The sequence below is a fragment of the Amphiprion ocellaris genome, chromosome 7 (genome assembly GCF_022539595.1).
Source record: "Amphiprion ocellaris isolate individual 3 ecotype Okinawa chromosome 7, ASM2253959v1, whole genome shotgun sequence".
Lineage (NCBI taxonomy): Eukaryota > Metazoa > Chordata > Actinopteri > Pomacentridae > Amphiprion > Amphiprion ocellaris.
In genome coordinates, this window is record NC_072772.1 from 1,518,909 (window position 1) to 1,542,594 (window position 23,686).

The following is a 23,686-nucleotide window of genomic DNA, read 5'->3' on the forward strand; positions in this document are numbered from 1 at the left end:
TGTCAAGAAATATGTTACTTCAAGAGAAATCTGAGTCACTGCATGTAGACATCACGACACATTTCTAACAGGATTTTTACTCATTCAGAACTCAACCCCCTCGAGAAACAATCTCCAAGCAGTAGCCTTGATGATTAAAAATGGCAAATTATAAGATACATTTTTTTGTAAAAGGGTAGGTCTGCTTGGTTCTTTTGGAGAATTAGTCACTTTAATGACAGTGTTGGCATCCCAGTGTGCAAATGTTCCAACAAAACAGTTCCATTATTACTATTTTGTGAGGGTACCGTTGCTACATCCCAAGCTTGGGGTCACTCAAGGGGTCTTCAAAGAAATACAAGCAAGCCTGAGCATTTCTGTGTAACAGAATGATGATGAGGTGTAGTCACAGCACTGACAGAGTTGGTAGTCTACTTACAGTTTCATCCTGACTTATTGACTATTTCGTGGAAACCTCTTCTGTCCTTAGATTCCTGGAAGTATTGCAATCACTGATTAAATCATTCCTGACCCCAGAAGTTACAAAAGATTTAAGGTCACATTTACACAAGTAGGATTTTTTGATGGTGCCTTCCATTAACATGCTCCAACAGGTAATGCATCCTCACTTTCCACTTTACTACAGTGCCGTCCTTAAATTATATTATTGTTCCTATGAAATCCAAGTGCCGTTTTTATGGCTGTTTGTCTTCACACAATCCCCCATCTACCACAGCAGGTGAACAAGGTTGGGTATCGAGGCAAAGTAATAACTCTGACACATTACTTAACTACATGCATACTTGGCCAAACAGCTTCAGCTGCATTATATCTCAGTGTTTTTCAGCTTGTCAAAACCAGAACCAGCCATAACACCAGAGTATCACCAGGGAGTAGGGTTGGGAAACAAATTCACAGAAAGGAGGAGAGGGAGAGAGTACCATATGTGGGTGAGAAACATGTTCTCATACAGGCTGTTTTTCTTTTGTTTCAGCTGCATGGCCCCACCTTAAATGAGGACAGGGAACAGGGGAGTGCACTGGACAGAGGAGGAGAGGGGAGAGGTAGATGGGAACTCATTGAAGAATTGGGCATAATGTGCTCTGGGCAGTCCCCGACCCAGCTGTTTTCCATTCAGTGGGAGCCTGAGCGCTGAAATGTAGCAGGGGTGGGATAGACATGCAGAGAGAGAAGTGGAGGGGAGGAAGAGGAGGAGGAGGAGTAGGAGAGAGAGACAGTAAAACATGGTGTGAGACACCTCATGTAAAGGTTATGATGATGGCCATTTAAGTGGACCGGTCTGTCTGTCTCCCTTTTGTTTTTCTCACAAACCAAATTAAAGCATGTTTCAGAGATACATCTAAACACACTCTGCTTAAAGGAATGACAGCTCTTTTCAGCTGCAAGTATTTAACTTTACTGATATATATGCCATCTTTTTGCACCTGTGCACTTATATGTAGTTTCTTCTTATCCACTCGCCTGCAACATCTTTTAATTCCTAATACAAAGTTAGAATATCTACTTGGCCTCTTTCATCCAAAGCTCAAATCAAAAACTTTTGAACACACTCACGAGGCCAAGGAAAGGTCAGAAGTAGCTATTTTCCTAATCTTAGTGATACTAAACATGCAAACAACATGCTATGCTGAGCAGCAGCAGCAGATCAAGTGTTTGAAAGGATTAAGCACAAATCCATTAATGAAGTTCAGTTATAATTTCCACACAATACTACCTTTGTATTTGTGGATTATTGTGGATTATCTTTTACGACAACACTAGTAACAGAAATTGAACATTTAGTCTCACGTAACACAATCTCCTACAATTACAGAAACAGCTGACTATTTGCATCTTTAATATGCATTTAAATAACAGACAATAAATGTATCTGGCTTTGGTCTGATTGCTGAGGTGTCATTGACCAGAGATTACACGTGTCTTCAAGTGTGCTTGAAGAACGTAAGCAATTAGTTGAAATTTTCACTTGAAAGAGAAAAAAAATGCAGCTATCAGTGAAGCAAGACATTATGACATTTCTTCTTATCTCATCTAGGTTCTTTCATCACTGAATGTTCCCAACTGCATCCCGGAAATTTCTTCTTAAATGTCAAAGTTTGTGACCTTTCGACCCATCTAGAGCAACTGATTGAAACAAAAATCAAGGTGACATAATATTGAAAATGGAATCAGACAACTTCTCTTTGCTTATTAGAATTTAAGCATAATCAGGGATACACCCTAAATATGCTGCTGTTGCTGTGTGATTGCATAGATAAGCTGAAGTTACTTTTTTCCACCTACGTTTCTTAATCTGCTGACAGCCGAGTCACTGCAGCGTGTCAGTGTGTACACAGAGTCCCGCAGAGTTGAAATGACTCTGCAGCCAGTACTCTTGCCCTTCTCATATCCCATCTACTCTCCATCTGAAGCACCAGGTTACACAAACATCCAGTGGAAACTCACACATGATCCACCTCATCTACTGGCATTCATGTTTTACTCAATTATTCCTGTTCGGGGTGAAAAAGGTCCGGAGCCTCTCCCAGTGTACATGGCTCCCGAGGAGGGAAAACATCCTGAACTGCTCCATCACTGATCCTGTGCAGACAGTTTATCACATTTTCATTCATACCTGAGGAACCTTTTTTTTTAATCTGACTTGCATTTCCTGTGAAGTCTGCAGTCAGAGTGGGCACTGGAGGCTTCAGGGGATGGTGGAGTTACTAAGACCTGGCACCAACTCTCTGTCTCCAACTGCAGGAAAGCAGACACCACAGACCTTTGCCATTTAATACGTGATGCCTCCAAGTGGCAGCGAGGCAGGGAGCCGGGTAGAAGAAGGCCTGCTGCCAGAACTGTCCTGGTCTCTCAGTATGAGCAGTGGGCACTAAGGTTTCTGACAACTCCCCCCTGAAGTTCCCCCCTGAACCGAAGACCTACTGTGCTTTCCTTCTAATGGACACATATGGTTTTCTTATGCAGAGAGGGATTATAACCAGTATTTTAGGTTTTAGCCTGACTTTGGTGCTGTGTGAAAAAGCAAAACCTCCTTCTTTCTGCAGCAAGTTTGCCAACGCAGGGTCATCCAGTGAAAAGCTCGTACCAGGCTCAGCTTTTACCACGGCGTCAGCACATCTCCTCCGTTAGCTGATCAAATACATGCATGCAAACGTTCCTGGTGGTAACACAAACAGTGCACTTCTGCTCTTTTAATCATCTAGACCAGAGATAAAATAATTGTTGTTGTGATACCTTTCCAGAATTTAAATGCTCAGAGTACAAACAGCTGTGCAGCAGTTTTGGCCTCCGATAAGCTTTTGAAATGAATTAATCTGCTACTCAAACTGGATTTCCTGGATGATATTTCATGCCATACCAGTACCTGAAGCAACATGCCAACACTCTGAGCTGCTCTCTCTCTGAACACTCACTTACCCTCATATACGGTGGTTTGGATTATCCGGCTAATCATTTTGGCTTGCCTGATCATCTGAATGCTTGTGCATCATGAGTGGAGCAATGTCAGCATGCTAACATATCAAAGTAATTAATTCAGTGAGTGTAATATTATCATAACTGATGGAAAGGATCAGGAAAAGTTCACAAGCTTAAAGCTCTGGGAAAAAAGCTAGTAAGTGGACTTTCAGTGAATATTTTTTTAGTCAAGCAGAGATATGGTGGCCAAGCTGGAATTTTAAATCAGAAAAAAGTGCGTTTGCATTCCAAGTTTGGGAAGCAGCATTAAGTGAGGCATGTGATGAACATTATGCTGTATTTTCACCCACTGTTCAGACAGAACAGAGTGGATGATGTCTTTCACTACACCTGGCGAATATGATCTCTCAGGAAGCACATCCAGGTCATGAATGGTGATGATTTATAGCACCTGAGAGAAGAAATGCTAATTTGTTTAATGTCAAGACGTAATTTGTGGCAAGTTGCTTGATTCATATCAAACGATTTTCACACAGTGGAAATGGATGTGTGTGTGTGTGTGTGTGTGTGTGTGTGTGTGTGTGTGTGTGTGTGTGTGTGTGTGTGTGTGTGTGTGTGTGTGTGTGTGTGTGTGTGTGTGTGTGTGTGTGTGTGTGTGTGTGTGTGTGTGTGTGTGTGTGTGTGTGTGTGTGTGTGTGTGTGTGTGTGTGTGTGTGTGTGTGTGTGTGTGTGTGTGCCTGGCTGGTTTTGCTCCTGCTGACAGAGTAATGGATCTGTTCATTGTTGCATGTAGACGGTGTGTGATGTATGAGATTCATTTGAAATTCTCTGTCTTAAATGAGGCACTCACATGTCTCCATATGGGAGGAGAGAAACTTGAAGGCCGATGCATTGAAGGAAAATGAACAGAAGTTGTTCATTTTTGCGGTCGTCATTGCTGTGAAATGGCTCTGATTGTGGTCTTGTCCAATATATTTCACTTAATGTAAAGCCCATTTCATGCACAATACATATGCCAAAAACACAAATGGCTGCAGTGGTGTAAAAAATAATAAAAGATTTGGTATATGGGAGATTTTTTTAAATGAGGTAAATCGAGGGTAAATTCACTTAAATATCAGTTAAATCATATGTTAAAAAAGCATTTAAATGGACTGCTTGTATACAAGAGATTTATATTTATGTCTCATTGTATATATAACAATTTTCATTTGAGATGGCTGTGCAAAAAAAGTCTAAATGAAATAATTTGACACATTTCCTTGTAACTCCATTATGCAATTCATTTTTATTGCCAAGTTGATTTTGAGTATAGTAACAAACACAAAAAACATGACATTTTTCACATTGGCTTTTAATAAAAATAAAAGCCTTATCAACATGATTTTATCAAGACACCATAATTAAATGAAATTATTATAAAAACCCACAATTGAAATTTACACAAAAAAATTAACTATAAAACATTTTTTGACATGCAATAAATACATTCATTTCACTAAAGCAAAGTAAGATCAATATTGACACTGAAATGCAGAGAACGCAAAAAGAAAATAAAAAATACTGTTTGGTTTAAAGTATTGCTTTTAATTGTCTTTATGATATAAACTGCTGTAAAACCACAAAACACTGAACACTGCTGATGTTTTGTGCACATCTGCTGAAATAAGATCCCGACTTCCACTGAAAAATTACATTTCCATTGTAAATTTCTGATGTATGTATTCTGTCATGTGTTTTTCCATCCATTCACAACTACTACTGTCTGCGTGGCGGTCTGTCATGCTGCTGAACTTTCTCATCCCTGAACCACAGTCGGGTACAACCACCTCAGAATGTCAGAGTGATCTTCATTAGATCATAATCCATCATTTCTACACATCAACTTTTTCCAAAACCAAAGTAGACTCCTGTGTGTGTAAGTGTGTGTGATTACCCTGAGGCTCTGTAACATTTTGGCACCGGTTCATCGAGTGGAAGCCGTCAGTGGAATCGCCTTTTTCTTTTAAAAATGGCTTTTTCTACAAGAAGCGACACTCCAAACAGAGCAGGGCAGCCTAATTAAATCTGACCTAATCTGGAGCAGCAGCCTGCCATCCAGCTGTGTGTTTATGTGTGTGTCTGCATGAGTGTGCTCGAGAGATATACAATCAAATATTCTCCCTGACTAAACTTTCACTCCTCCGAATTCCTGCTTGTTTTGTCCTTGCTCTTTTGTTTGTCTTCGAATGTAACCTCACGGAGCAGAAGTTGCACACTGTAAATGAAAAAAAAAAGATTCAAGCCAGGAGTCCGCTCAGTCTGCTCTGTATGTGTTCAAGGTAGAGAAAGAAGCAGAGATACAAGCTAAACAGATGCAGGAGGACATATTCAGGCAGAACCCCCCTTCGCTATTCAGCTACAAAGAGCCTTCGGCGGGTCATGTGCTGATTGGGTGATAATTGTTACGTCTGGAAGGAGGATGTCATCTCAGAGGGCACACTGACATTAATGTTAACACTAAAAACCTGACAATGACCTGCAGCAATCAACAATGAAAAGGCAAAAAAAAAGTCCTCACAAGGTAATTTGCCAAAAGAGGAAATTTAAACAGTAAGCTCACTGACGGGTGGAAAAAAGAGGCTAACAGACACACAAAGCAGCCAGTTTTCCTTTGTTATTTACTGAAGGTTATGACTATCAAGCACAAGCTATTTTTCTCTCTGTTTCTGGTTCTTTTCCTCACAACCCCTCTCCCTTACTTGTTCTCTCCATCCCAGCGCATGACTTGGCTGGTGCAGCCGAGGCCCCACTCAATTGTGCAATTTCATACATGTTTACTTTACTGGCATCTTTCTGAGCATATTTTCCCTGAACATTTCCCCTCACATTATTCTGCATTTCCTCTACAACAATATGCTGTCTTTAATCTCCCCGTTGTAAGTCGTTTCTTGGCTTGGGGATCAGAATACAATAACGATGTCAGATTTTTTTGCCTTTGGCTCATCATCTGCTGTATTTTAACACATGCCACAAAGCTCATTTTGGAAATTGATCAGGGCTTAAAGAAAAAGAAAGTAGCTCTTCACATAAACATTTAGACAACTGTCTTCTTCAGCATGAAAAACAGCTGGAAGTAAGTGGATCATGGGAGAAGGAGGGGAGGCGGCGGGTGCTGTGGGTCAGCGGTTTGTGTTAAGTGTAAGAGGAGAGAAGGCACAGAGAGAGGTGAAGAGGGAAGCTGTGCTTTGAGGGGACGAGGGCTGTGAACGAGAGCAGCCAAGGGAGGAAGAGGAGGAACGCTACAAGGAGGCAAAGTGCCCCAAGGAGAGGCAATTGTGGGACTTTCTAGGGGATCACAAGAGTAATAAAAAATCACAATACAATGATTTTTCCAGAAAAGTGCCGTTCAGAGGAATAAATCTAAAGCAGCTGCTTGTAATAAAGACTCTTGAAAGTGTCAAATATCTCCCTTGTACTTCACCCTGCTACACTGAGAGAGCATCTAGACATGTAGATGGACAGGTGCACTTTGCAGACACATCAGAAAACCTCGCACTCATTCACCCATACAAATTATTGCAAGACTCACTTGTTTTGCTGAAGGCACATTTGCATTAGTTGACTGAAGAGTCAATTGATTATTGGCATTATTTGGCTGTAGCTTACATTTAAACATGAGTCCTCATAAAAAGAAATATGTACATTTGAGAGTAGTGACCTCTCTGGTCTCTGCGCTTTAGTGATTAGCCACATACTGGACGGCTTTCGTAACAAGTCAAAGCTGGTAGGAATCGACAATGCAACTAATGAAAACTACAAAGATTGTCGCTGAGTTTTGTTTTCGAGCATCTGCGATGTCTGCTAAGTGCTTCAGTCTTTTTGGCACACACTGTGAAATACAATAAATGTCAAACGGTGACATGACTGCAGACTCTTCAGGACTACGCAGCCTGTCAGAGTCACATAGGTGACCTTGGGCCTGCTGTCGCCGCTGGTAGAAAGCTTAAAGGCATGCTTTGCATTTTTGAACATTAAACCTAAACCCTTTTTTGGTCTGCAAAGTGCTGCTGGAACTCATCCAGGCCCTCCCCTTTTTTTGACTTCTATATTGTTAGTGTTAAAAAAGTTACAGGCCTGGGATGGTTGCCATAACATGAGAAAGGAGTGAAATGGCCAAAAGATTTTTAAAAAGAAATCAACCCTCATCTCATTTTTGGTGGTTTATGTTACTGCACTAATATTTGCATCCATTCCTTTCTTAAAATTTTAATTAATGTAACTAATAAACTGTTTTAAGTGCCTACTTAAATAACATCTTCATCCAAACCACTTTGGTGGCAATGAGGGATTTTCTGGCTTGGCATGTGAAATAACATTAACAAAGGCAAATGGCATAAAAGCCCACGGGGTGAGTGGCTACATCACTAAACTGAAACAAGACTCCTCTAATTTGACTAAGTGAAACAACCACAGAGCAAAAGAAATACTGCCAGTTTTTAAAAATGATTTACGTTACATTTTCTGGGCTTTTCATACTAATTATGGATGAAATATAGATTAACTATCGTGAAATAATAAAGATTTGAATCCACAACATCCTCAGATTGTAACAAAATGTCTGAGCAGCTCACCGTGCAGCCCTTGAAAGCCCACAATGTCCTATCACCGTGATACTGAGCAGAAGTTTATTCCCAAAGAGCAATAAAGGGAAGGAAAAGAGAAGATACAGTCTACTTGTTTTCTGAATGGAGGGTTTTAGAAGTACGAAACAGGCTTTCATACTGAGACAATGGCTCACGTCCACCCTGCTGTGCTCTCCCTGCTCCTCTCCCTCCCCATTCTCCGTCTCTCTATCTGCCTCTGAGCAGAAACACACAGCACATCCTGCTCAGCACAACACACCAGCCAAAAGTTCACTTCCTGCTCCTCAGCGCTTCTCCTTCACACCAGCCCTATTCCCAGGGCATGCATTAGCAACCCTTCATATGCTCAAATAGCATAGCGATACACAAACAGACAAGCAAATGCTTCCCCTTTCTATAGATACACGACCCCTCCTCCTCCTCCTCCTCTGTCGGACGCATTAATGTAGTTAAGCAAATTTCAAACAGCACACATCCTTCTGAAATCTTCAACCATTATCTTTCTCTTACCTCTCGCACAGATTTGAAGTGACAGTGGAAACACTTGGTGTTATTTTAATGGCGTTTGGCAAGGAAAATGCAGAGACACGTTTTCATTTCAGCTTCTAAATCGGAGAGAGTGAGGTGACTGAAATTCCCACGGCTGACATCCGCCTGTTTTAACACGTATACACATGTGTGAGAATCAAGTTCTTATGACCGAAGTTACATTTAAGCTATTTTTTTTTTCTTTCTTGTCACAGAGCTAAGAATCTCCAAACTTGAAGCGCTGACCAAAAACATGCTGCTTCCTGTGTGGTTGTGTGCATGTACGACCGCCGTCTGACTCTTGTCAAAAGTTCACTAACCTCTGGAGACAACGGGCTGAACAATACTAGGGTAGTTTTCATACTCAACTGCTCGTCTTTTTGAGGAAGTAAGATTAATGCATCATGTCTTGTGAGCAAAGAGAGATTTCAAAATGCAACACTTGTCACCTAGATTTTACTGTATGTGTTGCTAAAACCAAAGATCAATGCCATGTTACTGACTAAACTGGATCAGAAAATCACAAAAACACTTAAGGTACTACCAAAATGACTTAGCCTTACGTTTGAACAAAGGTCAGACTGACAAAAGCCTCTTTGAGGACAACACAATAGAAAATGTATACCGCATAGTACAAATAAAAACAAAAAATGTTAATATCACATATTATCTCTCCACCTTAAAACTGCAACAAGAAATGTATAAACACAGAAATAACCACAGGTTTAACACAGGACAACTGCCCTGTTAGTAAGAAAATTTTACAAAAGTGTGTGTGTAAGTGAGTGTGTGTGCATGTATGTGTGTTGATATTGTTGATCTAAGGTTTACAAAAGCTTAGCATCCCCATGCTGGGTTCAGTCCTGAGGTAAGCACCAGTTTCACGTGCGCTGCTTTCAGTTTAAATTAAAATGAAGTAAAGAAAAGTAAGTGACAAGAAACATGTTTGATATGATCGTATGCTACAGAAAAGAAGCCCTTAAATTATTGTTACATTTAAAAAAAGAAAAACAGTTGCCAAAGTTAGGCACATTCTCTGTATTTTTTTTTTTTTTTAAGCCTTTAAGATTCACTACGTCTATCACAGTGTATGTATGGCTTTAGTCTTCACATTCACCCACTGAGGTTGGCATTGGCACTATAGTGGTCAAACAATCTCAATGAAGGACTAGTAAAAGTGGGAAAAAAGAAACAAAGAAAATAAAAGGCTAACATGTTCTTTGGAATAAAGATTTAAAGACAAGAATGTGCCTTCAACCTGCAACCTTTAAGTGCTCTTTTGTTTTTTCAAGCTGGAGGAGCTGCTGGTCAGCCAACACATAAAATATGTCACTCTTTGTTTCCGCATTTGATACCAGCGGAGAAGAGAGGCAGGACTATTTGCTAGGCTTGGATGTGATGTTAATAAGTGGATCAGAGGAGCAAGATGGCAGGCATGAAATGGGACATCATGCTGGCGAGCAGTGCGAATTGTCCAGGAGAAAGTGAGATTTCACAGGGATTACTGAGGCGCAGCAGCTGGGGAGCGCTGTTCATCCGCTGGCTTCTGAGGAAGACTCACAAACCCCTACTTGTGTTCATATCGCTGACAGATTAGCAGCTCGCTATGTGTGTGTGTGTGTGTGTGTGTGTATGTGTGAAGAGGGAGCCTATATGCATCCGGTGTGTGGAGTGCTGCGATGGCAAAGTGCTGGATGCAGCGCTCACTTTGGCCTGTCAACAGTAGCAGGGCTCCCGGTCAACAGACTACAGGGGAGGGAGGTCAGATGAGAAGCCGGATGGTGGAGCAGAGTGGCGTTCAACAAGACTCATGACAAACTCCACCATTAATCATCAGACCGCTATGAATAGACCACTTGCTCCTGACAGTAAATGACATATTTCTGTGTCATGAGCTCCGTCCCAATGCCTGCCTCTCTTCTCAGCTGCATCCACGAATGTAAATATTACACAATGTCAAAGGCAACACCCATGATTCGTCTACACCACGAGTTGAAGCTACACTCGTCATGACCAGGGATTTAGTGTGTCATCAGTTGGGTATGTGCAATCATGTCCCAGTTATGAGATCACAGGGCCGTGCTAGCTGCGTCTCAACAACAACCAAAAGCTGAGGGATGTTCGTTAAACTGCAAAGGAAGTTTTTAAGCTCAAGGACGGTTGAAAGTGTAAGGCTGATTCAGCTACCATTACTGTCACATAGCATGAGCCTTTATCCACACAAATATGCAGGGGAGTGGGGTACTTAACTGAAATGCTGAGGCAATAGCTGTTATCATTCAGTCATTTCACATGATGGGAGAAGCTGGAGAGCGAGATACAGAAATTGTCCAGTACCCCAAAAAGCGAAAATTAAAAAAAGAAAAAACAAAAAAAAACATATACTCCCATTACTTTAAAGTCCAGGTGAGTTGACTTATTCATATGTTGAAAGTTCTGCTCAGGTCTGGACGAACCCTGAATATTGTCCTTATGTGCTTTTTCATTTGTTTTTTTTACAAAGATGAATAGTACACAGGTTTAGGGTCGGGTTGCAAAGTTTTTCCTTGCAACAGTTTTTCTTTGGATTTCCCATAGTACAAAAATAAATAAAAAACAATTTCATTTTGGCTTTCAATTTGTCACTTTGGCTCAATGGCTGGATTTTTTTTTTTTTTTTTTTAAAGAAAAGTTTCTTTGCATACACTGTACATAAATACTGTACTTCTTAAAGTGAGTGTCCCTTGGTCACGTAATAGCACAAAGTTCCTTTATGAAGGAGCACTTTAAGATACATTAGATGCATAGGAAGGCACTTACAGTCTACACATTTTGGTGTGCATTAGAAGACCAACTCCTTTTGGTCTGAGTCTGAGGTGCAGAGGAGATACTGAGTTGAGGTGAATGGCTTTAGAATACTGCAAATTGTGTGTGCACACAGACCTATTGGTGATCGCCATTTATACATGTCATATGTCTTAGCTGGGTGAGTAGCGGTCGATGGTGCGGGCATCAGAGAGGGCCTGTGGAGGGGGCAGGGGTTGCCCCAGGATATCCATCTTGTCGTGGGTGAGGCCCAGGTGCTCCGAGGCCAGTTTGGAGAGCGGGTACAGGCTCTCTATGGCCTTGGCATCAGCTACCAGTTGCTGCTGTGCTTGGATGAGCAGCTCATTGGCCTTCTCCTGCTTCAGCCCCAGGTGCTCCGCTGTGTATTTACTCAGAGGATAGATGCCCTCTGCAAAGTCCAGCTTCACTTTCCCATCTGTGGTCAGGCCCCCTGCCGTCCCTCCACCGCTGTGCATCTTCATGTGGCTGATGAGATTGCGCTGCTGAGCGAACTTTCCCCCACACACCTGACATTCATACGGCTTCTCCCCAGAGTGGATGCGCATGTGCTCAGTGAGACGGTACTGGCGTGTGAAACGCATGCCGCAGGAATCGCAGGCGAAAGGTTTAAGGCCCAGGTGGCTGCGCATGTGGCGTGTCATGGTGCCGCGCTGTGTGAACTTCTTGCCACAGATGCTGCAGGGGTAAGGCCGCGTCAGCCAGTGGGTCTTCTCATGTTGGCGCAGAGTAGCTGGATCTTTGTAGGACTTTTCACAGCTAGAGCAGCGGTATGGTCGGATCATCTCCCCGATGCCTCCTGAGTTCAGTCCCTGGCCGGACTTGGTCTCCAGGTGGGGCAGACTGTTCAGAACGTTGCTGCTGTTGAGGCTCCCATAACCATTTGTGTTGCTGCTCATGTTTTTGGAGCTGCTGTTATTGCTATTTCCCATCTCCCCACCAGAGTTGCCGTACAGCTCCTCCTCTGTGTGCGTCTCCACATGTGCATTGAGCTGCTCTGAGCTCGGGAAGCCTTTGTCACAGGGGATGCAGACATACAGATTGTCTCCAAAGCTCTCCGGCTCATACGGCATGTGGAACCTCCCCATTGGTCCAGAAGGAGACGGACGGCCCTCACTGCTGCCTGTCTCCTCGGTGCCCGAACCACTCTTATCATCTGCTCCTTCACTCTCCTCCCCGGTCTTGTGATGGTTATGATGCTGATCTCCATTTTCACCACCGTCCTCTTCGTCCTCATCCTCATCTTCATCTTCACCTGTGTATGACAATGGCTCATGTTTCACCCAGCGGTAGATATTGCCAATTTCTCTGCCCGCCTCTCCACCTTCTGTAGGGGTGTCGGGGCTGGGTGGGCATGGGTAGCGGTCCGTCCCCTGGGAGCCTGAACGAATTAGGTGGGGGAGGTGGGGGCCTAGAGGCTGGCTGAGATGGGGGAAAGCTGGAGGAGTGAGGGAGCCTGTCTGATCAGTTGACTCCATTTTTTCTGAGGGGAAGGCCCTCCCATTCGTCCCCTGCATGGGACTCGTACGGCCGCTCAGAGTCCCATCTCGCTCCTCGTCATTGTGAGTGTTTGCCAGATGGGTTTGAGAGGGTGTGAGCTGAGACTGGGAGGTGGGGCTTTTCTTGGAGAGATCAAGCCCAAAGTTGGGAGAGCAGTTCCTCTCAGAATGGGCTGAGCGGCCAAGCTGGGCAGGCAGAGCTGACTGCAGGGACGGAAACACCTGAGAGCCCTGGGTGGAGGTGGGAGCGTACAACTCCCCAGTATGGATGGCTAGTCGATGGGGAACTAGCTCCTCTAGTGGTGGTGCTCGGGGTGCATGGTTATTCAAAATTCCTCCTGGAGGACATGACTGAATGACAGGAGTAGAAATCCTATACCTGCCACCACTCCCTAAACCCATACTACTGGGTCCCATCTTTGCATATGGTAGAAATGCAGGACCTGGGCGGGGAGGGTACTTGCCATTCCTCCTCAGCTTCTTTTTGCACAAAGCCACTAAGTCGAGCAGTTGCAGGTAGCTGGCTGCAGCCAAGACAGCCCCTAAATTGGGTTCAGTGGGGGAAGTGGGGTCTCCCTCGCTAAGGCGGCCTGTGTAGATGTAGTCCAGAATGACCCTGAAGACCCCTGGACTCACCATCTCGTGGTCGAGGTTGATGAGATTGTCATGGACCACCAAAGACTTCAAGTAGAGGCTGCTGGCAGCCAAAATGTTCTTGTGAGCTCTGAAGAGGGCGTTCTGCACCACAATGATAACATCACATAGGAAGCCCTTGGTGCGCTGGCTGTTGAGCTGCAGGAGGAGATCCCTAGCATGACTTGGAACTTCCATGGCATCCAGCATTGTCTTCACTCCGCCACCTGCAACAACAGATATCTGTAAAATGTCATGCAGCATTTCAGATCACAAAAAACTCAATTGATGTGTAATTTTCTGCACCACTGGGAAGCTTACTGATGTATTTTATGAAAGGATTCTATACAAAAAGTTATGATTCACACATCAGATTATATCAGAAAGTAATTGAGAAGCCAAAAGCTTTGACTGCCAACATAAAAGTAAAAAGTCATTAAAGAAAATTGTCAGGGTAATTATGAAAACAAAAATAGGTTTTGCATGTGGATACATTTATGAGGATTAATTAATAATAACAGTTCTTTTAAAAGACAACACAGCACTTAATTTTCATGCAACCTAATGCAAACTCATAATTATAGTTTTATTTTTTTAATTTGTTGCCTTGTTTACTATTTAGTTTTTTAAATCATGAATTAAATATTTACACAATGATGTAGGTTTAATTATTAGAGTCCACTTGATGAAGCAAATACAAAGTGCAGAAGTGACGTGTGGGAAGTGCACACGAAGGCCAGTCAGTAAAAGTGAACTTTTGCTAAAGGTGAGCGGCTGCACTGGTTTTCTCATTATCAGAAACTCAACTCTGTGCATTCACTTCCTCTGCAGCGAGCAAAAAGAGAGAAAGAACTAAAGTTAGACAACCACAGATATATATTTTGTAATTGCTGGCTTCCTGATAAAGTATTCCAGAAGTGCTGTGCAGAGTTTTTAAACAAAGCAAGGCATGAATGTTTCACCGGTGTGATGAACAGCAGGTATAAACCTGTGGGAGGAAGGACACATCCAAAAAAAGATAGGATTCTCAGCTCGCCTCTCTGCCCAGTCATATAAGGAACACGGCGCTCGCAGGATGTAAATCAACAGTGGATGGTTCAATACTTTACATTGAGATATGCTCCAGGGATCCACTGTGCACACACACGCACGCACGCGCACACACACACGCACACGCACGCACGCACACGCACGCACACACACACACATGCACACACACACACACACACACACACACACACAAACGCAGACACTCAGATATCAACACTAATTGTTCCATCAAGCCCAATATAAACTGTATCGCCTGCATGCATGAAACGCCGTATATTGTTCAATCAGTGGCATCTGAGGATAGTTTACTTATGAGATTAAATGACTCAAACTGTCCCTAAGGGCTTAGTCTCGCTGATGGGAAACAAGCAGCTAAATAAATATCATGTCATCTGTCTGATCACAGTCTTCCTGACACCAGCTCATTCACTTCTTGTTTATTTCATTCAGTGTACTCGCTCAGCATAAGAATAGGGAAGTACGAACTGTTAAAACAAAAACTGACATATGAGTGAAAAAGGAATTCCAAAGAATCCTGAATGAGATCTAATGAGTCGGTTTTGTTCTCTTACAGTTTTCCACTGCTAGAACTGATTGTTCCTAAAACTGAAGGGCATTCCTTGGTATGATTTGAGCAGCGTATTTTTGCACGTTCAGAATGAGGCCTGTAATGTTAGGAAGAAATGTCATCACTGATGAAATGGAAAATGAAAAGTCAGAATGACATCCAGGTAGTAATCATGCATTGAAGAGTCCTCAATTAGATAGGAAAATATCTCTTAATATCAAATATTTTAAAAAGAAATGTTCATTTTGATTTTTATTTTAAAAGGTTCTTACTTGTGTCCTATTTATCAATTAATATAAGATCATAAATAACAAAAAATAAATGTAAATCAACTAAATATGAAGGCAGGAATGGCAGGTTTAGATGGGTTCACGCTGTATCGTGTCCCCAGTTGTCATCTAAAGTGTTTCCACCTCTGGTTTCTAAGTCTGCCTGGTTCTGATTACTCACCGGCCATGTTTTACTATAAATTTCAACGTCGGTCAGATCAAACATGTTTAGGAATACGTGTGACATGAGCAATAAGCCAAGCACTTTCCATAAGTTGAATAACTTCTGCAGCTTCCAGTGTGTTCAGTGCATACTGTGCGGAGCGTGGTAACACATTGTGTACTCACAGAAACACAATAAGTGTACATTCTGGCTCGTATGCGGTTCACAGAGTCATATTATTTTCAAGAAGAACACTTCTTTACATCCGGATTTACGATGACAGAATTTTGCACACGTAGTACATCTTAACCCACATTTTTTTTTTTAAAAGCCTGTGCTGCAAAAAAAAAACCTAATGCACACGGCAACATTTTAGTGCACCTGCAATGTGCAAATATTTTTGGTGATAACTGACAAGGTGACTGTGGGTTTCCCAACAAGACAGTTTGTTTTCCTTTGCTGTTTGAGTTAGTTGAGAAGCTACGACCTGCCTTTGAAAATATCTGAACTCACTGTTTAATGTGACATGAAGTGAAACACCACAGTAAAACATGTATTTTAAAAGTCTTGATCTCAAAGTCAAGTGTAAGCTCAGTGCATCCTGTTCGGAAGTCATCTGTGATTGCAATGATATTTAGCCAGAGAACATATCTTAAACTAAATCAGCAACATATGAAAGCCCTTGTAAACACATTCAGAGCCTTCACTACAGCTTGTTTTGTTGGTTTCTCTATGTCAAACATGCTAAATAAATTTATTCCTCCAGGTTGCACATACAAGCACAGTCGCCTGAGAGACTTTACTCCCTGTGGGATGCAGGGCTGTTTTCATCTGATAGCCTTCTTTTTTAATGACCCGTCAACATGTTGGGGAAACTCTGACGACGGTGATGTAGTTTACGGTGATGGCGTTCCCTTATTTGCATTTGATTAATATTCATCGTCCCTGTGCTTTGTCTGTTTTGTCACTTTTGTGGTTTGGGGTGAAGCAGAAGACTAAACTTCCTACCTCCACGTTCAGCCTCAGTCACATAAACACGCCAGACATCTGCTTAAAACGTTGTGTTGACACTTTATTTTCTTTCATTTCAATTTGCTGCCCATGCTCATGTAGTCTTGTTTATTTTAGAATCCATTTGACCATGTTCAATTTATGAGGCACTGCTGCAACTCAGTGTAAATTTGCAAAGGCAGCTTTTCACTGTAGTTTTTATTTAATCCAACTTTATTTGTCCTGCCATATTTTTGTGACTCACAGGAGCTATATAGTTTTTTAGTTTTGCATTTAAATTAGAAAAACTGCTACAGATTGGGAAATTGATTTTTAGAGAGATCAGCAAACATCATGGAGTCAGTCAGATTCCTATTTGATTACTGTAATCGCACATCTAACAATCATGACACGTTTACAAAGAACTGATAGAGATGAGAGTGACAGAGCTTCTTCATCTCGATGGGAAGTCAGTTAACAAAGTTTATTCAAACAAGGCAACCATAAAAAACAATATGCTATAATAATCAACTCTTCTCCTCATTTTAAAATGGGGTGAGTAGTCAATTTTACATTAGAATCATTTAATATTTTTGCAGGTTTTTACGCAGATCGTTCCATTTTAACGTGGAATTTCTGCCCCTTAAACATTAATGCTGGATGGATTTTACATGTATTGGAAAATTAAATTCACAAAATGTACTATTTAAAAAGTTTTTTCTCGTGTTTTTTTCAAGATTTGAAGTTCAGAACTTAATTGTCACTCTCTAATATGTGAGTCTGCTGACTGTCGCCGAGAAGACCCGTTCTCTCTAATCTGCTTGACTCTGCGCTTCAAATATTGTGCAGTAAACCGAATCACGAGTGAATCCGTCTCTCTGAGCTGCAGAGCCTCATCCATCCTTCACTTCTGCTTATCTCCGACACAAAAAAAAGCTCTAAATCACCTCCACATACGGGCCGTTTTCAGCTCATTGTACTTTGACGCGTAACAGACAGCTGTTTCTTATAGCAGCTCTCTCCGTTTCGGACCTGTCAGCAGCACTGACAAGTATCTTTTTTTCGTGCAGCTTTATAAAATCTCGGCTTGTACAGAGGAAACTAGAAAATCATGCACTAAAAAAAAATCCTTCCAAATATCCATAAAACATTCTCTAGTGCGTCTGTCTTCACCTGTGCTCACACTATTACGCACGGCGTCCAGTAGGGACTTCTATGATTTTGTAGCAATTTCCTTATTACACTTACAGCAGGATTGGACTACTGAATAAGCTGATGTGCCGTTTTAACCAATGTGAGTTCAAAAACATTTTTAAATTAATAAACATGAGCGTCATATATTTAAATTTCACGTCAATTTTGCAGAGACTTGTCTTGTTTTCTGCTCGAAACATTTTAGATGATTTTGCTGATTTTCTGACGCCTCTAAAATCGCCTGAAGAATTTTACATTAGCAGCACATTTTACATTACTTAGATGTTTTCTCTACGCATAATTATTTTAACATAAGAAATAAGGTTTCAAGCGAGTTGAATTACGTGCGTAAAAACGACTAAGCGGAGTCTTTCCTGTCCATATCAAAGGAATACTGGAATAAATCGAAGTTTTAAAAAAAAATTGGAGAATTTAAAGTAATATTTTAAAATTCAGAAAATAATTTCTGACAGCATGCACTCTGCAGTTCAGTGGCTAAAATAAACTAAATGTCACTCTTCCCCTGTTCTTGTTTGGGTGCCTATGTACAAGCATATCAGCTCTTACCTGCATGCCCGATGTCTTCTGCCATCCGATCTAAGTCTCCCTTAATGATCATCTCAGCAGTCTCTAGGAGTCATATCTGACGTTTCAGCTTTGAACTGCCAGCCTCCAAAAAACCATGCCAGTTTTCCGAGCGCGCCTGCCAGCTCTTTTTTTATGATTATTAATTGATATGAATTTCTTCTCGCTCCTTAGGTCCGTCCTCCCACCCACTTTCCTCCCTCTGTCTCTCTGTCTCTCTGCCCCTCCCTCTCCTCTCTTTCTCATCCCCTCCTATACAAAAAAATTACAAAAAAAATACGTGCTTAGACCAGCATCATTTTCCTGATATGTTTTTTTTCTAGTAATTTCCTTAGCTATTTTAGAGGCGAAGCAATAACGCGCACCGGGATGATAATGGAGCCTCCGTGCGCCTTAAGTGTTTTAGCGCCCCGTGTGATGTCAGTCTAGAATAAAACTAAAAGGTAAAATCGAGGGCAGGAACTTGAAGTGACCCCGACTTGAACTTCTCAACACATCGCCTTAAAGAGACAGGCAACTATTGTATACATACGTGTATGTTGCATATCTATGATAAGCCTGCCCACCTTAACTTTGGAGAGAAGTTGAAGGAAATAAAAAGTTTCATGCCAAAGCACATGAGGAAATTAGACTCCCTAACAAACACTATCTTTTTCAATTTAAGGTGTCGTTCAAATCAATTTTAAATCGAATTCACTCACAATTTGTGTTTGCTTTTCTGGTGTAAATAAGGAAATAATTGTGTAGGTATTCTGTCATTGGACGTTGTTTTAAATTAACGAAATCAGGAAAACTGTTAAAACTGAAGTCTTTCTCCTTCCGTTCAGACCTCCACTGAGACAAACTGCCTGAAAATGAGCCTTAAAGAGAAGAATTGGTGATGTGGAAACTAAAATGAGGTTTAAGCACTTTCCCTCCCTCTCTGTCTCCAACACTCAGGTAAAACACCTGCTCAGCAGTTGAAACCCCCAGTCACGAAATGTGGACTTTAAATGGCCTCCCTGAAAGCTGGCACCTAAACGACATTGGGGCCTTTTTCTGGATACATTTAAATAACGTTCCTGACAACATAAAACTAGTCAAGTTTGTGCATGTCATAATATTATAATTATTATAAATAATGAAACCACAGCTGTGTGCCATGACACAGAGCACGCTATGTGCACTCTTGCTTACACAAAAAATCTAATAAAAATCTGTTTTACTTTTCCTGCAGGAGAACTTTACAGTCATCCCATTTAACATTAAAATAAATTATTAACGCATCTAATTGAATGTGGCATTTATAAATTCTAAGGTTATTTCTTATTTTACGCACTCAAGTTGAGCTGAAACGCCTTTTTTCACAGGACTTGCACTGTTGTGGATGATTTATATAAAGAATTTATATATATCAAGAATAGAAATGTAAAACTAAAAATAAGTTGAAGTTAGTGTATATCAGGTAAGCTTCAGGCCGGACATGTCATATCACATATGATCCAGATGCTCGCCCTTTGTCAGTTCTGGCTACATCCATCGGCTCAAAACGAAAATACGCATGCAACAGCTGGATTAACTCATCTCTGTAGTCCAGCTAAAAGCTTCTCACTCTGACTCAAACTTTGATCACACGTCTGTCTGGATGCCATCCCTGCCTCTCTGTCGTATCCCGTGTCTTACCTCGAACTCATGTCTGGTGCTCTGGCCGCCTGTCTTCTCTCCTTTTCGGCATTCCCTCATTAAGATCTCCGCGGTTCCCTCCGAGTCCAGCTCTCTCTCAAAACGTCTCTTCCGCGTAATTTCGCAGTCCTCTCTCTCCCTGGTTTAGCCCTCTTTCGCCCTCTTCCACGCACTGAATTTCTCACGTGTTAACAAGACTATCTGACACTTCAGACTGTGTTGGGGTCCGGTCGGACCAAAACCTGCCGGCTGAGACTTTACGCGCACAGCGACACCCAATGGCAGCGAGTCCCATAGGCCCTGTCCGGGCAGACGTGGTGCGCAGTGATGTGGGGGCAAATGGAAGGGTAGGACAGCTGTGGAGCATCATATGGAAAACAGTCACACATTAACCAACTATATTGATAAGTTACACAGGAAATCAGCCTCACTGTTGGTCAAAATGTTAAAAAAAAATATTACAAATGAAAGGTATTTAAGCTCAAGAGAGTTAATGTTCAGTGATGAATATCATTCATAGTTACAATAACAAGTATTCAGAAGTAAAAGCAGTCCACAGACAAGTAAAAAATATGCATTAAAAATGTAAAACAACAGCAAAATGTTCTTCAAGTACCCAAAAGTAACCACAGATTTGGTACTTACCTGTCAGCAATGTTGTATTGTATGAGTATATTACTGAGTTAATAATGTTATTGATCCTTTAACGTGTAAATTTTACATTAGTTGGAGTTCATTTAACTGCTTTATATACTGCAAAGAAAGTGACTTCATAAGGATTCTATAGGACAGCTATGGATCATCATATGAAAAACACACAGTCACCCATAAACCGATTATATTGACAAGTTATGCAGAAAATCAGCCTCATTACAGATTAAATGTCAAAAATATTGCAAATGAAAGGTATTTAAGCTCAACTGACATAATGTTTAGTGATGAATATCATTCTGATTTTCAGTAACAAGTATTTAGAAGTAATAAAAGCCCTCAAAAAAGTAAAAGTTTTGCATTTAAAATGAACGAAAGCAACAATTTTTTTAAAGTACCCAAAAGTACACATATATTTATATATGAGCATATCTTCATGTCAGTATTGTCATATTGTATGTTTTTATTATTGATCCATTAACATGTAAAGTGTATATTTCTGCTGCAACTGGAGCTGATTTAACTGCTTTATCTACTGCAGGGAAGTCGATGCATCATATTTGATGAGCAGATCATACATTTGGTGGATAACTTCTTAATTTGAAAAGTAACTGCAGCTTTAAAATAAAGGTGGTGGAGTGCAAAGTACAATATTTCCCTCAATAATGTTGTGGAGAAGTAAAAAGTAGTAGTGGCAAAATCTGCACGTAAATTATGTTTTGTTTGTTTTTAAAAAAAAATCTGAGTATTTAGTTACGGCCACTTAATACATTAAAAAGTATAACAGTGCTGTGGCCTCACAAAAAGACCATGACCATGTGTGGATATCAATTGCCCTCGAACCTGTCATTGCAAAAGATGCCCCTTCGCACCATTCAGGACTATTTTTTTTAATGTTACTCGTCACTTAAAGCTTGATAGTTCTATAATTTCTATGGCTGAAGTAACTGACAAAACATTTCCAGAAAAATTATACGTGCAATCAGTTTCAGTGTTTCTGAAAAAGTACATTTTAATTCTCTCTGTACACTGCAGTTAACAGGAGTCATCAACTACCTCTAAACTCATGTTTGATCTGCTGCTTTAGATGGATTATGTCTGTCAGGCCTCCAGCTCAGTTCTTTCCAGCAGAAACCTAGAGGTGTTTGTCAGACCGCAGATTGAAATTGATGAAACTAATTATTTTACCATCATTGTGAGACAGTGAAACACTCACCGGGGCTGAGGTGTGTTTGTTTTGATCACATCAGCAGCTGACTATCTCGTAAAAGCATGAAGCGTCTCTTCCTCTTCAAATTATCCGACTTCAAGGTGCCGGCGTTTCATTAAAATGATCTGATCCATCCCAGGGCTCTGGTGAAGTGAACGAAGGTATTGTCTCTCACTTCCATGTTCCCTTGATGAACTGATGATAACCTCGCAGGCAGAAGTAGGCAGAGTTGTGTTGGAGAATAGATATCTTCTATCAAGGATGTGACACCATTTCAATTCATGCTCTAAAATAGTCTCCAGCAAAGGAAACGTGTAGTGATGTCACATGCTGCTTGTCAGGTAGGTTATGAGTTTTACACGTTTCTTTCTGTTTTATTTATACCCTTTAAAACAGTGTAATTATGGCTGGTGGTGCTATTTAACTTCTACAGTCCTACGCAAGACGAGTACTGAAATTTTGTGCAGTTTCCTTTTATATGGAAATAAGTTCTATCACTCATTGGTTCCAAATATTTAATGTGCATAACTGCAGTCAATATGACAGATTATATATATGGAGACTTTGGATTTGCAAAGAAATATTCTTTTAAAAATGCATTTTTATTAGGAATCTGAATGTGACACCTCCTTACAGAGCAGTAATCCATCTAATCAGAGTTATATTTGCAGAGTTTTTGTTGTTTTTCTAGTGAATATGCACCTGCAACAGCCTCTTAACAAACAAATAACACAGATTGAAACTGATTAGGTGCAACAACATGGCTTGTACTCAGGTTTTACTCGGGTAAAACTGTATCACGAGTCTTTCCAATGTCAAGTGTCAAAGAATAGAATTTAAACTATTTACAAAAGCATGATATCCAATTAGTAGCATTTTTTTATGACACATGTTGCAGCACGATAGTCCCAGATTTATTGGTATATTTTCTGATAGTGAACATCACAGGACAGCTAGGACAGACAGGATTTAAGGCAAATATAGCAACTTTTATCTGAGAAAAGCAAAGAGTCACCAAGAAATCACAAAGTCCCTGCATCAATTCCAGCCAGGGATGTGAATTGCATGTTTCCTGTCCACATTTTCACTGTTAATTGTCCAATAAAGCCAAAATCGCCCCCTCCCCTCCCAAAAAACTCTAATAGTAGAAACATGTTGCTTCATTTCTGCCTCTTTGTGTGTCTCTGGGTACAGCCATTGTCTTCCCAGACAGACTTTATCTCACTAATCAATCAGCCTCCTGAGGCCTGCGCTGGACATTAAACTTCAGCCTGTCAAAACACAGTTTAACATACCGTAATCTGGAACACAGCAGACCTGAAATGCTGAACTTTTAATGAACTGAAAAAAAAGCCTCCAAATTGCTGGTTGTAAGCAATGATTCAATTAAGGCTGCGAGAGCTGAGGCCCAAACACAGCACCAGGGAGCCCATCCCAAAGCCTGTGCATGTCTACTTTCCCAAAGACCAACACTCGGTCAGGAACCAGAGCTGGAGATAAGGCAGGCTGAACAGCTAAATCCCTTAACAGTCTGCAGTCACCCTCTAAATCATACACCTTTCCCAGCATTTCTCCAAGTGCAAGGGTTGCAGGTTTTATACATGTGACATATATCTTGGTGGATATGAAAATACAGTGAGGGGTTCTGAACAGCCTGAGTGACTGTAGCCAACTGTTTCAGACATCTGTGATCAGATATGTTGCAGGGTCACCGTGTCTCTAAGGCCCAAAGCATCTCGTTTCAATTTAGCCTCTGAGTGACGAATTTTGCAATCACCTTATTATTGCTCCAGTCCTGCCTGACAGCAGAGAGATAGAA

The 23,686-nt window shown here is 41.2% G+C and overlaps 1 protein-coding gene across 2 annotated transcripts; it reads right to left on the minus strand.

Annotated features, from left to right (window-relative positions):
* Positions 1 to 4,686: 4,686 nt before the first annotated feature.
* Positions 4,687 to 22,046, minus strand: hic1 (hypermethylated in cancer 1). Of its 2 annotated transcripts, XM_023272016.3 has the most exons (3): positions 21,874 to 22,046; positions 20,007 to 20,362; positions 4,687 to 13,752 (listed from the first exon to the last, which is right to left on the minus strand). In XM_023272016.3, the coding sequence occupies exon 3, from the start codon at positions 13,733 to 13,735 to the stop codon at positions 11,528 to 11,530; it is 2,208 nt and encodes a 735-aa protein (XP_023127784.1). In that variant the 5' UTR covers positions 13,736 to 13,752; positions 20,007 to 20,362; positions 21,874 to 22,046; the 3' UTR covers positions 4,687 to 11,527. The 2 variants fall into 2 exon arrangements, with proteins under 2 accessions (XP_023127784.1, XP_023127783.1); XM_023272015.3 differs by lacking the exons at positions 20,007 to 20,362; positions 21,874 to 22,046 and adding an exon at positions 18,327 to 18,517.
* Between the last annotated feature and the right edge of the window lie 1,640 nt (positions 22,047 to 23,686).

What these genes read in the sequence shown, in the direction of transcription:
- hic1 (XM_023272015.3), bottom strand. Translation starts at nt 18,378, where the DNA reads ATGATCATTAAGGGAGACTTAGATCGGATGGCAGAAGACATCGGGCAT. An exon ending in AGAAGACATCGGGCATGCAG is followed by an intron (nt 13,753 to 18,326) that starts GTAAGAGCTGAT and finishes CTGTTGTTGCAG; the next exon opens with GTGGCGGAGTGAAGACAATG.